The sequence below is a fragment of the Hyposmocoma kahamanoa genome, unplaced genomic scaffold, assembly GCF_003589595.1.
Source record: "Hyposmocoma kahamanoa isolate Upper Pololo Valley unplaced genomic scaffold, ASM358959v1 66, whole genome shotgun sequence".
In the NCBI taxonomy this organism is placed as follows: Eukaryota; Metazoa; Arthropoda; class Insecta; order Lepidoptera; family Cosmopterigidae; genus Hyposmocoma; species Hyposmocoma kahamanoa.
This window is the reverse complement of record NW_020653854.1, coordinates 6,506,988-6,524,859: the sequence shown is the minus strand read 5'-3', so window position 1 is coordinate 6,524,859 and position 17,872 is coordinate 6,506,988. Positions and strand designations below refer to the sequence as shown.

Genomic DNA, 17,872 nt, shown 5'->3' with positions numbered 1-17,872 from the left:
GCTACGATGACGTGTTATGTTAGCGCAATCATCAACAAAATTAACATGACAGATTTGTTTAGAAATTATATTAAAGGTGCTAGGTAGATTGATGATGCTGAAAATTTAGTTGGAAAGCGACTCTTATTGTACAGGCGAACGGCACGTTTTGATTCCAATAGCCCACACACAAAGCGGCCGCTCGTAGCTCGTGAACGGATGCAGCGTGGTGATGAAACTGACACAGATTCTAACGCGTATTTGGTAATCGAACTTCACTTCGTGAAAGTCTCGCAGGTCGGCTGTATATCTCGCGTATTGTGTACGCCCTACTTCGTGGTACTTTCGACGTTTTTACGGCACCAAAACCCATAAGCTACTTAATAACATGTAACTCCTCTTTCACTGAGTCGTCAAGTCATTGTTCACGAATGAGTGTGCTCAGTACGCATGTACTGTATGTATATGTGTTAGTGTGTAATATGTATTGTGTTCGCGTCCCAGATTTGGGAAGCGAAATTGCGATCGTTGATTGGCGTATTACGTCGTTGCTACATTTTCGCCTTGCATTCAATTCCATGAGAAGTTGCAGGTATTGCCTTTCGGCCACTAGGTCACTCGCTAGCGTATCGGGGCTATTACGTTTGTCTAAGTACTCACAAGCAATAATACTTTTTTAAGCATTTCTGTTGTTCCCGTTTTGTAGCATGCGTTCAGTTTATCTGCTTACGATTTCCATCAACTGAGCTCTTTTACCTACTTTTTTACGAAAACACATTATTTCTCAATGTACATAATACGTATTGTTTTTCCATCGGTTTTGTACATAACTTTCGGAGTACACTTTTGAGAACCGTGGCCCGGTCGGCCAGAATTCTTCTGAATTCAGATTTCAGTATGACAGAATCTTCATCTCCTATTGAAAATACTACCCGTATTTTATATAAAAGGGTGTGTGTATTGTTGCAGGCTCGGTTCAGGCAACGAGTGCGGCGGTGGAGGGTCGGGCGGCGGCGCGCCGGCCCCGCAGTCGGCGCGCGTGTCATCCAACGGCGCCGGCGGCATGGCGGTGAGCCGCGTGCCCAGCCCGCTGCACGACGGGAACACGCCCGTCGCAGAGAACTGGTGCTTCACACAGGTATGCCTCATTGCTATATTTCTGGACCATCTTTGACAATGGCTTGTTCATACCTCCGATTACTATGTCTAATAGGCACAACAAACGAAAGATGTGTTATATGACATCCACGTATGTTGCACATTGTGATGGATTAAACTTGGCATGGCATCTTTAAATGATCCTCCAAATATCTAAAAACTGTTCTACTTGATGAATTTATTTATAATGATGGCCAATATCGCTATTGTACAAAATGCTGAAACGCCCTTGAATACAATTAACATTCATACTAATAACATATGTAAATATAAAACACATGTAAATTTATAAGGTGCTCAAATGTAACTTACCTACTTGATCTGTATCGAACGTTAATAAGTTTTGGTTATGCTAAGATTTAATCGAATTTCTTTGAACGGGGCGAGTGACTATAAGCGGAAGATTATTTGTCATTTAATTACTCCTAACTTGTTAAGAGTCCCTGTAACTTGATCATTAACAAATAGCAACAAAATTAGTACCCATGACCTCGAACAAGCTTTGGAATAGCTTCCCGATGGACGCATCAAGTTAAGTGCTCGTAAAACCCCCGCAGTCGATGTCGTAAATCGCCTCATCTGAAGCAGAGCGCCCGCCGAGCGATAATATTCTTTGCCAGAATGTGAACTTGAAACACAGTGCGCACAATGTGTTAACGTGTAAACCCACCAGGAAGTAACAAACGTGTTCCATGAACAAACCGTAAAGGCAACTCGCGTCATAGTTACGCTACGTGCGATCATCACTAGGCAACGTGAGCTGATTGTTCGCACGATTTTGCGAACTCACCGCGATACTACCAGCTTATCGTTAAATATTTATAGCTGACAGATAAATTAACCTAAACGTTGTAGTGATAACACAATTATTACTTTATTTATTTTATACTAAAAACCATCATGCTAATACCAGGAAGTTAGATCAAGGCTGATAATTGTTTCGTAGTCTGCAATTTCACGTGCCGTTTCCTTTTCGTCGGTCACCTTTCAGAACAATTGGAACGACCGTTGGACGACTTATTCGGCCTGGCATTAACATCTTAGGTGCTTTTTACCAAAAAATCTATTTAGCTCGCGAATGGTAACGGTATTTTTCGCTTTGCTGCGCGTCGCGATAGCATGTATATTAAGGTTCACTCCGAGCTCTTCATTTTTGGCGTTGATGATCGTTCTTCTACCGTTAACAATAACGGAACTAAATAAGTATATCTCATGTATAAGGTCATTTAGTTGTGTATGTTTAATTAGAAGTTATTGTTTGTTGAAATGGCAACTATGCAAACAATGAGCGCTTCCGCGTGCAGCTGCAGCGGACCTATGCACCGCGCACGTGCCGCTGGCGCCGCAGTGGCCTTCCACGTGCCTTCGCGATAATCGCTCTCTTCATTACTTGGAAACGCGTCACAGCTAAACTCCGTGTTATCGACTACGTTAACCTTCTCTCCCACACAACAATCGCTTATGGGAAAATTGAAAATAACAGCGGAACCGGCGGAATATTTGCAAAATATATCGTTAAATGTTGCTTGCTTTCAAAGTAATCGGTTGTAATATCAGCCGTTTACTTTGAAATACAATCCTCAATTGGTAAAGAAATTAAGCAAAACAGAACATGACTACCAGTTTGAAATAAATCGTCGGACGTCGACTCATAAGGCCTTAGGACGCGGTGGAATCTACGAGCGGATGTTATCTATAATATGTCCGCGAATACGCGGGGATGATGCGGGCGGCCTTGGATCGGGTCGGCGACCGGGCGAAGACCTCAGCAGCACCGCAAGCCCGCAAACCCGCAGGCCCGCAAGCCAAGCAACGGTCGGGGGCAACGACCAGCGGCCAGGCTGCGCCTGCGACGCTCGCCTAGCCCACATGACCTTGCTGAAATTGATGGGCCCCAACCCATTGATACCTACCACCTCACCATATTGAACGGCGAAGTTCATCCTTTGTACTTACAAGGCCCTCACCAATACATCTATTTACAGATCTTGGAAACTCATCACATAACTGTAACAATATAAATTTACATTCCATAGTTATATTGACATCGTTAATTATAAGATACTAAAGGCACCATCCCAACCTTGAAGTTGAATAAAGGTTTAACCAGATGGTTTTGTTTAAAGATTCGCCATAAATAAATAGTCACAATCCGAAACGACCGTTTGTCCAGCCGTCAACGGGCAGTTAGAAGCACAAAGGACCAATTGCGTCCTGAATAGTTCCCCAAAGCGAGTCTTTTGTAAAGATTTATTGCGCAGCATCGATGCTCGCCTACTCTGCTCCGCTTGGGACACCTTGCGAAAGCTCAGACCGACCGGATACTCTTCCATTATTTATAAGCTTTCAACTGATGCCTGATGATTGCCAGCCCCTTGTTTATTTTTTACTCTGCAATTATTGTTTCCTTTGTCTTGCTCCTTTATCTTTTAACTTGTTTTGAGAACAAACAAATGCTCAGTGCAGTCAAGTTTCATGAATAATTCATTGCGTCTTTGTTTGTCTACTGGGCAAGTACTTTAAAGTTTGTATTTATTTGTTTCAGGTCAAAGTGGTGAAATTCAGTTACATGTGGACAATAAACAATTTTAGTTTTTGTAGAGAGGAGATGGGTGAAGTGTTAAAATCATCGACTTTCTCAGCCGGTGCTAGTGATAAATTAAAGTGGTGTCTCCGCGTAAATCCAAAAGGACTCGATGAAGAGAGCAAAGACTACTTATCGTTATATCTATTATTAGTGTCGTGTAATAAATCAGAAGTGCGTGCAAAGTTCAAGTTCTCAATATTAAACGCGAAACGGGAAGAAACCAAGGCGATGGAGTCACAGCGAGCATACAGATTCGTCCAAGGAAAGGACTGGGGATTCAAAAAATTCATCAGAAGGTGGGGACTATTTACGATTACTTTATCACTCTTTATTATTATTATCTTTTGTCAAAGCATTTACGTTTGTGCGTCATTTTTACGTGTCGTGCGGGGCTTATTCACGATTCCAGTTCCACAGTTTGGGGTGGAGACCCCAACCCAATTTAAATACAGTTGTACGTACGCAACGACAACTGCGGGTTGAAATGCGTGCTGTAAGCACCGGTGTACTTTGAACTTTAGTTACCCTTTTTATAACCACTGCAACGAGGTAACTTTGTCGCCTGTCGGAGATCTCGGCGGAGTGGTTTAATATAAATCAACCCCTTTACTTCGGCAGTTGATAATTTTCGACTAAGAAGAACTAATGCAAATGCCATCCACCTATTTTGAATAAAGCATTTTTATTACAAAGGGCAAGCCAGGTTAACGACCTCGAAGTTTCATAATTTTGTTAACTGCAGAGGTTCAATATTGGATTCTTGCCAAAGATCTTATATAATTTGTCCTATCTTTCCTAAAAAGGTGATTTTGCAATTTCGTAATATTGTTCCATAAACTTGGGTGACTTTTTAAGTAGGTAATTAAAATTCTAATCAGTTTTGCGGTTAACAGTAATTTCTATTAAGCGTTACGTTCACCTTTTGGTCAGGCGCTTGATAAGTTAATTTACATTTCTAGAAGCGTTAAACTACAACAAAACAGATTTATTTATTGTAGAGTTTGTTACACAACAATAATTGGCTTTTCACAAAACCAGTGTCCTATTCATTTTTATTGTAATAGAAATATGGTATACGTCGATTTCAGAGATTTCCTGCTAGACGAAGCAAACGGTCTTTTACCCGAAGACAAGCTGACGATATTCTGTGAGGTGTCAGTAGTAGCGGATAGTATCAATATCAGTGGGCAGAGTAACGTCGTCCAGTTCAAAGTACCAGAGTGCCGGCTATCAGACGATTTGGGAGCCCTATTTGACAATGAGAGGTTCTCTGACGTCACACTCGCAGTCGGCGGTCGGGAGTTCCAAGCGCATAAAGCTATATTAGCAGGTAAATGTTTATATTAATGTGTGTCATTATGTACCTTCAGCATAAAAGCTATGACTTAATTCCCTTTGTTTGTTCTTGCGGCTTTCGCCAATTTGGAAGGCGTAACGTGACGCACGTTTTGTTACTAGTTGACACTACAAAATAGCAATTACAATTAGCAGTCATGTTGGAAAGTGGTAGCCTTCATGCAGATTGTACAAAACTTGTTAAATAATGCTTTTTGTCCACCAGTCTACCTGGTTGCTTTGATGACACCACATCACTGCACATCTTTATGTATGGATTGAAATCAATATACAAAAACATTGAAGTAGGTACATGTTGATGATTACCAACACAAACTATAAGTTGTACAGTCTCTAATAATAATGTTGAATAAACGATCTTTATTTATTTCTTCTTCTACTTAAGAGTCAATACTAACTCAGCTCGAAGTTTTCTCGTACTAATACGGTTCATTTTGCTAGGGTCGAGCGCAGGGACACTGGCTTATTTCAGAATTTATATTTTTACAAAGCGAAATTAAAGCCATTGGAAAAATGTATATCGTATAATATATGTGTTCTATTTAATTCAGTTGATATAAAAAATAGTCTGTCTACTGATATAGTAGTAGTCCGAAATGACATTTTCCAGAAATAACGTTTGGTCGAAACTCCATAAACTCTAAAGTAATTTTGAGATGAAAATGTTTTTTCTTTACTTAACCTAAACCTAACCTAACCGAACCTAATCGTGTCTTTGCAATAAACATTCAACATATTCTGAAAGAACAACTGTTTCGTTATAATTCGGTGTAATGAAAATACGAACAAAAGTTATTTCGGACAAAAAAATTTTCGAGTTTCTGATAGGTTACAGTTTTTTTTCTATTGTGAAAATTTTCACGAATCGTGTTTTCACACCGTATAGATCAGTGTAACATCCTCAATTTTACTATCTGTTTTTGCAAAGTGATTGATTCACCACTTTCACTTTTATGCGAAATATTTATCAACCACATCCATTTGAGATAGTATAGACTCATAAGAACATTGCTCTCTTTACGGTGCAGATCCCTCTAAGCCTCTGTTGAAAATTTTTACCTGGGCCTCCTATGATTTACCATCGCTTTTATCTTTTCTATGTAACTAATCCTCAGTATTCCTCTACCTTAAATTCCTTCGTTCTTTCCCTGTGATGTTTTTAATAAAAAGGTCACGCCGCGCACGATGGCCCCATATGTTTCCTTTCTACGTTGTTTTTTCCTTTATCCATGTCATGTGTGTGGAAAGGAAAGAATCCTTTCTCCTCTAACATTACATTTCAAACAACTCGAGACTCTTACTCGCTTTAATCCAGGTGTAGGTTACAATAAATCTCCTTTTTAAACAATTTTAACAACCCTTAATTAACATAATAAACGTTCTTGTTACGTATGGTGTAACAAAAGGATCTGACCGTACTTAGGTCATAATAACAAACAACTTCAGTAAAAATAATTTTACATCGAAGAAAACAAGCTTCTATTAAAATTCCCAAATACTCGCATACGTTAAGTTTCTACAACTATTTGTTACCACGACTACACACACTAAAGTATCGGCACGCTATGATGGCCGTTTTGACGTTTGTCCGCTCATCAACTTTCGTATTAATTCATAACTATGTTGAAGGACTAATCGTTGTACGTTGTGGTCAGTAGTGACGTGCAGTAAAATTTATAGAATTTTACAACACAACTCGGCGTTGGTTTTTCGAAACTTTTAAAAATGAAATCTAATACGATCGTCACTTCTGGGATCGCTGACCAGCATAACTTCTACCTCCGGCGAACTCGTGTCAAAGCTCAGTGCAAAACAAAGCAGTTTCAAATTTGATGATATATTTGAATAAACATTTTTATTTCCGTTTTATTAAAACTTTTTAATCATCTGCCCTTTGCAATACTAGTTATAATCATAAAAACTTATAGATGCGACTCGCATATAATCAAATATTATATATTATATATTTTTTCGATAATAAATTGAGATTTGACCTCACTATTGTAATCTGTGAAAACGATCATCATAGCGTGCCGGTACTGTACCTCAAATACGGTCGGAATCTTGTGTTACACCTTGATTATCTATCGTCTATAATACGAGTACTTTGCAATGGTACTTTGTTCCAACAATTACTAAAATTTATTGCCCAACGTAAACACAGCATAGTAAATATGCAGTTGCCTATGTATTAACTTAGCACGTGTAAAGTATATTTATTTATGTCTGTTCTATTATGTGACAACCGCAACGTGGCCATGTGAGGGAATTTCCGCGTTGTTTTCCTCGTGCAATTGAACGCAAGCTAATTAAACATAAATCGATACAAATGGAGACATCCATTTGTATTTAATAAGCAATGTTATTTTATTTATGATGGATTATATATGTCAAAAGACTGCTTTTTATTATAAGAAGCCATAGACGTACCAACGCGGCTTTTCGGTGAAAGAAGACGTCGTGATGAAACCTGCACGTCGAAGAAGGTTCACAACCCTCGGAGAAAACGCTTGAAGTCCCCAACCCTCATTAAGCCAGCGTGGCGAATTATAGCCTACACGCTCGCCTGAGAAGAGACCCGTACCGAGCAGTAGAACGTATAAATGGGTTGATGATTGATAGCCGTACGGTGACATTGCCATATCACTGTCGAGTATGTAGAGTTAAAAAATCACGCTACCAAATCGCGAACGCGCAATATTTTGCTTAATTTTTTTTAACACGTAGGAGTTGACCGATTATACGTCATTGCGCCACCTTACAAAAGGGGAATTCAAGAGTATTAACCCGTATTATAAGCTCAATAGTGGGCCCCGTTAACGCCCAGATGGACACAGTCTCGGCTCAAGACGCTACAGGAAAATCCAGCTAGAAGGGTGTGTTATAGGAGAGCAATTATAATTGTCGTGTCAAAAAATATAAATCACAAAATAACTAAATCCAATTGATTGATAAACCCAGGTTTTCGCTCCGCTGTTGTTAAGAAGGCCCTTTAACAACCGGAATGGACAAGAATTGTGTTTGAACAACCAATATTTCGATGTCAATATAATAAAGTAGTATTGAGTATTGAAACACTATATTTTCTCCGACCTGGGGGTCTATTCTCGATCTCCGTCCGACATCCGTCCGAAACATTTACTTTCAAATAAGTAATATACGACAAAATTAAAAGACAAGTATCAAGTGTGAAGCTCCATTCGCATCACGCGTCTTTTCATTTGGTCAACTATTGCTTATTTGGCAGTAATTGTTTCGGACGGATGTCGTACGGAGATCGAGGGTAGACCCCCAGAGTTTTATCACCAAAAGCGTCGCGATATATTGTCTGGTAATTAAAAGTCTACAACCACATAACGCATGTCCTCCTTAGAGTTTCTTGCTTATTCTTCACAGGGGAATCTGCCTTACGAATGAGCAGTAGAGTTTAATCAATATGATTTTATGTGTAATTTGCTTACGTATGAAATAAAGATGATTTGAATTTAAGTTTGAGCGAAAAGGCTTAAACGATCATAGAATTGGCCTGAACGCTTATTGGAATTAATGAACAATAATACCATTGAGTATACAGCTGTTATAAACAACCTTCATGTCTGGGATTCATGGTCAAGCGAAACAACGAATTTGATTGCCATGTGGGTGTCATATTACTTTATGGCACTATAAACCAGGAGCTTTAGCTCTTCGAAGTAGACTTTCCCCGGGACGGATTACGTTTTCTTTTCTCTCACAGACGGTTCCTTATTAATTTTTTCTGTTACTGTTAATTTTTAATTAAATTCTAATAGTTATTAGAACAATTAATAGGGCGGTCTACTTCCATAAATAAAGCATATCGGCTGTGAACTGGCAATCGGTACTATCTCAATTTTGACAACTTAACAGGATGAAGGAAAAAATTGCGTCATTTATATAGCATCTGGTTTATCAGATAAAAATATATAGTTTTTAGATATTTTTATTACACGTGTATGTACACTACGTATTTTTATTTAATAAACCATGCTATATATGCTGCCATATAAATTATTTTTTCTACATCCAGTAAAGATGTCAAAATTGAGATAGTACTGGTTGCCAATTCACAGTCGATATGCTTTATTTATGGAGGTAGACCGGTATGCCTTAATCAGATTCGTTCCGGTCGTTTCTGTGCTAAATTAGCTTAAATTGTGAATTCCAGCGCGGAGTCCGGTGTTCGCGGCGATGTTCGAGCACGAGATGGAGGAGCGCAAGCGCAACCGCGTGGACATCACCGACGTGGACCACGAAGTGCTGCGCGAGATGCTGCGCTTCATCTACACAGGCCGCGCGCCCAATCTCGACAAGATGGCTGATGATTTACTTGCCGCTGCTGATAAGGTACATATTTCTCTTATAAACTTTCACACAAAATCGCCGGGCTTCATGTATGTGCTACGGCATATCGTACTTGATAACTAACATGTATTATGTCAAAAATTGCGCTATATTATGTTTTATCTCAAAATTGCGTTTGTTAATAATTTATCTCCAAAATTTCGGTATGTTGATGTGTCATTTATATACGTTTTAATTTCAAAGTGACAGGGCAATACTGTCGCTTTGAAACTAAATAGGTAATATAACTTAAAGCCATTTTGAGATAACACTATGTTAGTTCTCATGTGCGATATGTGGTTTCCATTTTGGTGTCAGTGTTAATCCATCTCTCCAATAAGCCTTAGTCAATTTTTTATCTTCACTGTTTACTACACTTGCCGTATGATCGAGAGAGGAAAAACACTTAATACTAATAAAAATTAATATTCCATTTTCAACGTGCGATATTTGATTAGTACACTGTCGGGTTAACTAACCTTGTTAACATAGATATTGTATTTCACAGTCGTAAATTTATGGAATTAAAAAAGTTTTCGCATAACTCCAATAACTTAGCTATGCGACAAGAAATCTGTTTTCTAATCGAATTCGAAATCGTATAAGCAGTATTATTTGCTTACTAACAGTAGTAGCGTAGGATGTCAACACTTTCAAATTATTACATTACTTAGAAACGCTTTAACTGTCTTGGTAAGAATTCACACAACACTATTCCCGTCGGTTTAAAAAAAATAGTTCGTTATAGTATACTACACTAATCTACAACATTTTCACTTCATTTTAAGCCTGATTATTTATCCGAAAATTAAATTAGGCCGATCGGCTATCGACGCCAGTGGTCGGTCATCGTCGGCATTGTAAAGACGCAATCCGAAATTCGCAGGAATCGGATCTGTGTTGAGTTGTATCGTATTTATTTATTTTTTATGATACCAAGTACGGGACAAACAAGTCGTTCGCGTTGCAGTGCCACTCAGAGTTTTAAATCGCATAGATCTGAGGGGCACTGCCACTGCGCCCGTTACCCTGAGACATAAATTGACAAATCCCATATGCCTGTAATGTCACCAGCACCCTTATCCTTCGAAACCGGAACGCACTCATGTAAGCATTACTGCTTGGCTGCATACCTAGATAAGATGGCAGTACTTCCTGGACGAACTCATTCACAAGGAAGGGACTCTACTGCCACTAGAACTTCTAATTGTGGTATAGATATAATTTTTTTCTCGCCGGCCTAATGCGATTCCGTGTCGAAATCCCCCGTTCCTTTCTACATAAGTTTTTACAGTGGCCCTCCCTACCAACCCTTAGAATATGCGAGAAGTGCAGTAATCTGTGCAAGCACAGGGATCTTCTAAGTTCAGGTCCTGATCAGCCAGTGTACAGGGTTGTCACAGACCGTTGTCATTGGCTTCATCCGGTTCTCAAGAGGCTAGGGATGGGCCGCCCCGGGGGCACGTATTGTGCCCTCCCTATTTTCCATATAGGTACCGGAGCTGTTGGCACGCTCACTTCCCGGTATGCATTGTACAACTAACGGTTGCCACCGCTAAGCCGTTGACTTTAAAGTCCCCTACCAAATCTCTTTGGTGGCGGAGCTGCAGGCACGCTCACCTCGCGTTGCCGAAGCGTCTCTCCAGTTCCCGAGTCCCAGAGTCCCAGATGTCCGTGAAGGCGTATCTGCATTAATGTACGCCGTACCAGGGTATGGCGTACATTAATGCAGCCCGTCTACCCGGAACTCTCTATCTTTCGGGTCAGTAGATAAGGACAAAATAAATTCCGTGTCGACGAGTGAGGTGACTCCCTTGGCCGCGCAGCGCGGGTTTTCCCATTCGATACGCTTCTAATTTATCCGACGGAGTATATCGCCGAGCTCTCTTGGTTTAGTAAAATACTGCCTAATGAGCATCTGTCTCTTTCACTCCTGTAAAAAAATTAACATTTGTTCCATATCGTTTTAATTACGCGAATTTACATGGCAGGTCAAATCGATTTCGATCGAGTTATGCGAGACCTAAAATAACAGCATGCACAGGTGCAAGCGAGAAAGGAAGATTGTCTCGTCTCAATGGTAAAAAGAGCGTAAGTTGCATTTTGCTTTAAGATAAGAAACTGTTACGGCAAATGTGACATCCTACAATTGACTGTATTATACCATTTATTACAGTGGCTTTGTTAATAATGTGGTCATAAAGACCACAGCAAAACTCATTTTCTGCTAAAATGTTACCCAGATTTCCCGGTTTCTCTTTTCAGACCCTATATACTGTTCATTACTTTTAGGTTGTTATTCGAAAAATAATTATTGGATATTACTATTAGGCACTTACGCTATCGGTAAACTCGATACGCAAAAACGATGTTTATTTTCATTACGTAAACGGCCTTGGTCGACCGGGGAAACGAGAAGTTATTCCGTACATTATGGATTTGTAAAGTGAGTAAATTAAACTATAAATTGTTGTATATTTAATTCAAATTAATTACTATGTATTTACGAGGATTCTGCAAAAACAGGCTGCCACGGTTCCGCGCTCACGTTTTGCGTTCTTTATAATATTGTATTACGACTGAAAGCATGACGTGTACGGATGGCGTTCTGACCGCGTCGGTCAATATTTAGGATTGACGCATGACGCGACAACGCGTGAACGCGTGACTGGCTTTTCGGTTTGCGTAATCCCTAACTTTTATTAAAAATTAAAATGCGAAACACAAAATGTTTCAACAGTCCAGGCTAGGTGCCGTCGTAATACTTGTTATAAGTCGTGTTTTCATGAAATATCCGGTAAATGTTCATTTTGTATAAAAGCTCTAGTAAGGTGTGGAGTGTTACGGTAGTGCGGTATTACGATGACATACAAACTGTCAAACTATCCTAATGAAAATCGAACCTTACATCGATCTTATGTTTTATATTATAATTTGCAATGTCATGCACTAACTGTGCGTACCTCCACTGTACTCTTTTTTATGATATCTAGTGACGGGACGAACAAGTAGTGTCGCTTATCACAGGATAAGCGACACGCATATCCATAACAGTTGCAGTGCTATTCAGAGCTTTAAATCCCAAAGATCTTACGGGCACTGCCACTGCGCCCGTCACTCTTAGACGTAAGTTGACAAGTCCCATGTGCCTGTAATTTCAACAACACCCTTACCCTTCTAAACCGGAACACAGTAATGCTACACTACTACTTGGCGGCGGAAATAAATAATATGGCAGCACTTCCCTGAACGAATTCTCTCACATGGAGCTCTACTGCTACTAAAACTGTACTCAGTAAAATAGAAGCAGAAATAAAGAGTAAAACTTAGATTTATGAAACTTTATTATTACTAAAATTTTAATCTACCGGCTATCATCATGCATATATAAAGTATATGAACGGTGAACCCTTAGTTGCAGAGCGCTCTTTCCACTTCGATGTAAAGCTACACAATTGTACACATTTTTTCGATCACATTCTTTGTAATTGAGTTGTTAAATAACCTGAATAAAGTTTATTCAAAGATCGATAATAATTATAACAAACTAGTGGAGTAATTTCACAAAAAATAATTGAATATCAATTCAATAAAAATTTAATTAATAAAGTTTATTCATTAAGTGCATTTGTGGCCTGACGGTTACTATGCTTTATATTTGTGTTTTAAATAGCATGTAGTGAAGTGAAAAACAAAATATTTGTTTTGAACTTTTAATTAATAAAAATCTTTTTTATTATTTCCAGTACGCGTTGGAGCGGTTAAAAGTGATGTGCGAAGAGGCGCTATGCCTCAGTCTGTCGGTGGAGACAGCGGCCGACACCCTCATCCTCGCCGACCTTCACTCCGCAGACCAGCTCAAAGCGCAAACCATTGACTTTATCAACACGTCAGTTCATATTTAATTTTATTTGTTTTTAATTAAAAAATTGCATTTAAAATGAACAAGCACATAATTTTAGTATGCTGCTTGGCCTTTTTAAAAGGGTTTGCTCTGCAACTACTTTACTCCAGTTATTCTCTGTCTGACAATTGACAGTAATAATTTTTGTTATTTTGTGATATGAATGCCTCACTTTCTTAAACTCCTAAAGAGTGATTATTTAGGGGATAGCAAAACTGTTATTTATTTTAAATTTCTTATTAAAGGTAGTATTCGGATGCATTACTTTAAGAATAGGTAAAAGCAAGTGTGTGAATATGAAGGAAATGTAATGTGAAATCAGCCTGCATATTTTGGATTTTAGTAACTTTATGTTTACTAGTAGTAAGATACGAGTTTCAGAAAGTAAGGCGACGAATTTATCAGTACACTAGAAAAAAATATTTGCCTAGATTCGACAGCTCAATTGCTATGGCAATACAGTAAAAATGGTGTACCATTGAAAGTTTTGTACAGTACGTCCTTGACTACTTCCAGGAGTCACGCGACGGACGTGATGGACACGGCGGGGTGGAAGAACATGATCTCGTCGCACCCGCACCTGATTGCCGAGGCGTTCCGCGCGCTGGCCACGCAGCAGCAGCAGATCCCGCCCATTGGGCCGCCGCGCAAGCGCGTCAAGCAGGCCTAATCCGGCCGCTCTCATACCAAAGACACGCCACTCGGCGCGCTAAGGCCACCGGCGCATCTAGCTCGAAAAACGCGACTCAACTTGCGCACGCGCAACCCCAGCCGCGCCTTTTTCATCTAGATTTGCCCCAAGCGAGTCCGCGCCGGCTGAGCCAAGGTGGATGTGTTCGTATCATTAGTGGATCCTCGGATTCAACCCTTCGTTTACTATGATTGATCTCAAGACGATATTCGATCCTAATGTTTTTGTCTCGCGGTCGAGTGTACCGCTTTTAAACGGTTACTTTAATGTGTATTTTATGAAGAAACGCTGGACGCTTTTTGCGCGTTGATGTAGTTTTGAATGTAGGCTTGGAATATCATATTTTATGTATGTCGTTTCTGTGAATTACAGTTATGTTTAAATGTAAATTATTACTATGTACTAAAAAAAGCTCATATTCTAAAACTATTCACTTCATTATAAGGTTCATTTGCAAATTTACGTAGAAGTACTTCAATGTGGTAATCAGTAATTGTTTGTGATGTTGCGTCGTAGAATGCAACGTTGTATTCAATTTTTATAGAAAATGCAAATACATAATGTTACGATGAATTGGTAGGCGTTTAAAAGTAGCACTTTTGAACATTTGTGAAGTAGCATGGTAATTGAATGCAATAAGTATCTGTGAAGATTGTCATTAATTATACGAGACAACTTTCAGAAGCCGTTCGACACCGGTGAGCGATTTTGGCTTCATAGAGTCACGTTTGGCTTAAAGCTAGAGATGAGAAACATTTAGCGGAAAACAAATTGCCTCTAGCCTAAGACCCATTATCACCAAAGCGGAGAAGAGCCGTATTTCATCTACCAATAATAATATTTCCTTATTTTGACTAAGCAACGTTGATTTGTCAGAATAACGAAGTGTTTGGTTATTACGACGCGTTGCTCTCTTCCTGTTTTTTTTTTTTAGATAATGGGCCTTAGTGAGGCGATTGTCACACTAGCGAAGGCCGTGTGTACAAAGCTCTGTCGCAAGGTAGCAGTTGTAGGAGACTCGAGTGATTGTAATAAGTCTATAAAACTGTTGGTATTGTTGTATATAGATGAGCTACGATCCCACCATTAAAATATTGTCATAAGTACTAAATCGTAAGTGGTATCACTGGTGACACCATTCGTTTTTATTGTAATTGTTTAGTTGTTATTCCAATGACATATTGTGATTATTCATTCAGATTTCCATAGTTTTAAACAACACATGCTTCTCATTTTTTGATTGTATGTAGATCGCGTAAGTAATTTAAAGTTTTTCGTGATGTCATTGAAGTGGTTTTATTTCGCTTGATCGATTGTCTGTATATCGCGAATCGCGCCTGAGTCAATTTAGTCGCCCTCGTTGCTCATTTTTTTTGTTTCATCTATCAATAGGCGTTCTTCTTTTTTTTTATTTTTTTTTTAACCAGACAGAAATACAATGTCCAACGTCCGGACACTAATCAAACATGTGTCACTAACTCTACACTCAGGCCCTATACTCTCGTTCTCCATCTGATGTCCGAAATAATTACTGTGAAATAAGTAATTACTTAACCAAATTAAAATCTCATGATGCGAATGAAGCTTCATACTTGACATAGCTTATAATTTCGTCGAGTATTAATTACTTGACAGTAATTGTTTGGGACAGAGGTCCAGAGTGTTTGTTTAGTTTCTTGTCATTGTCGTTTCATTTCGTCGATTTATGAAATTAAAAACAGAAAAACGTCTGTTTTAATTTTCATCTTAAATTATCTTTTCTTTTCTAGTATTGTATTATCGTCTTATAATTTGAAAATTTTGCAATTTTTATGCTTGTTTTGTTTCTATGGTAACATAATTATTCTCGAGTTTGTGAATGATGGATCTACCCATGTAGATAATATGTAGTGACTACCCAATATTAATAATAATGTATTGTGGCCAATAAATAATATTTATATTACCATTTTATACCCATTTCCCATTTACATAGCAGACGTGTTGTCGTGTAATGAAATTAAACATTTACAAAACAACCTGTCAAAAGTAATAACTGTGATTTTCGAAATTGTCAATAAGTTGAGCAAATAAATGAGATGATGTAATATAAAAGTGTACTTTTTATTTTGGAATGTGCATCCATCCATCTTAATAAGAGTATAGAGCAGCACCACACACACACACCTTATACTAAAATTATTTATTGAGGTTGATAGAGCTCCGAAGTTGACCCCGTGTATGTAGACATAGTGCCTTTGACAAAGTCTGTTACAAACTATTAATATTGAAGTTGAAACTGTTGAAACGAATGAAAGTTCTTGTTTATCAGACAGACTACAAGTTGTAGTTATTTAATTTTAGGTATTCAATTACTATGTCCCAATTCCGGGGTTCCTCAAGGATCTATCTAAGAACCGATTATTTTCATAATTTTGTTAACCATAGAGCTCAAGAAATACGACATTCGAAATTCTCCTTATATGCAAATGATTTCGAACTTTATACAATGGAAGTCGCTCTAGATCGCGATGCCGAAGATGGGATATGTATTAGAAATTAAATTATAATTATTTAATTAAAGTTTTTATAGAAGTGAGCATTCGGTACCATGACAAATAAATACGGAAAATAATGACTATGAAAAAGCAACGAACACAAGCATACATGTGTTAAAGGGAGAACCTGATCTACCATCGTTGAACGAAATTGAGAAATAAATAAATTTTTAATTTAATTTAATTGAACGAAGTTTTTCTCGGAGTGACAAAAGTTCAATTTCATAATACTCTACATACGTCGCTGAACCAAATTTTATTTAATTACTATTTAACTGCCTCCGTAGTCAAGATGTCCGGGTTCGATTTGTTAGATAAAAATTCTAGAAAAAAATAAAGGATGGAAATTGGTTTCCATAGTCTAAAGGCCCCGATCGTCATCCGTCATATTTGTATAATACGTCTATATTATTTTTAATTTATTTATGAATATTTTTGGCCCTTTGCAAATACTTTCTTTTTTATTATTGATTAATACGTTGTAGTGTTTAGGTTTAGTTAATTCATTTATTTGTTTTGTTGCATTTTTAAGCTGATGCCCTCGTAGCCAAAGCTCAATAAATTAAAAAGAAAGCCGTCACACCGAAGAAACAATAATGGCGGGAATTGTTGTTTGTTATTTTTGTAATCGTGTGCTAGCTACCATTATTCTGCGTACAATGCTGATTAATTGAGTTTCTAAATTTGTCTGAAATTCGTTGTATGTTTTTTAAATTGTTATCGGTATTTATTGCCCAGAAGTGGAGGCTCGATTGTAAAAAATGGAACCTAATTTCCCGTTTCCATTTCAACCTTACGATATTCAAGAAAAGTTTATGAAAGAACTTTATTACACTATTGAAAAAGGAAAACTTGGAATATTCGAAAGTCCTACGGGAACTGTAAGTTTTTGTAAATAAATTTTGTCAGATAATGGTAAAATGAATTTGTTACTTGTAGGTTATGTTTCTAAATATATTATTTTGAAATTTTCAGGGAAAATCGTTAAGCATTTGTTGTGGAGCACTACAATGGCTTAGGGACAGTAACCACAAAATAATTGGAAATTTAGAAAAGGATATTGCGGAATTAAAAGTTAATATCTCCTCCAAAAGTGGTCAGTTATGGTTATATATCGACGGTTATAGTTAATCAAAAATATTTTTTTACTGCGAGCTCTAAATGAAGTGCTACTTCAAAGTGAAGTTGAAGTTCATTCATTAATAAAAATAACCATTAGGCACATTGACTTACAATAATATGGATGTCGGGTCCGCGCTAAAAAGTGTCCGAACTTATAGGGCGTTAAAATTGTCATT

General features: G+C 38.1%; 1 protein-coding gene across 4 annotated transcripts in view; it reads left to right on the top strand.

The window, feature by feature from the left end:
* The window catches only part of LOC113231599 (protein roadkill), a 53,229-nt gene extending 38,976 nt beyond the window's left edge, over positions 1-14,253 (top strand). For all 4 annotated transcript variants that reach the window (XM_026465965.1, XM_026465964.1, XM_026465963.1 and 1 more), the window contains 6 exons: positions 949-1,117; positions 3,683-4,020; positions 4,813-5,054; positions 9,267-9,445; positions 13,189-13,331; positions 13,863-14,253. In XM_026465965.1, the coding sequence (XP_026321750.1) occupies positions 1,043-1,117; positions 3,683-4,020; positions 4,813-5,054; positions 9,267-9,445; positions 13,189-13,331; positions 13,863-14,016 (1,131 nt within the window). In that variant the 5' untranslated portion in view covers positions 949-1,042 and the 3' untranslated portion in view covers positions 14,017-14,253. The remainder of the gene's footprint in view (positions 1-948; positions 1,118-3,682; positions 4,021-4,812; positions 5,055-9,266; positions 9,446-13,188; positions 13,332-13,862) is intronic.
* The last annotated feature ends 3,619 nt before the right edge of the window (positions 14,254-17,872 follow it).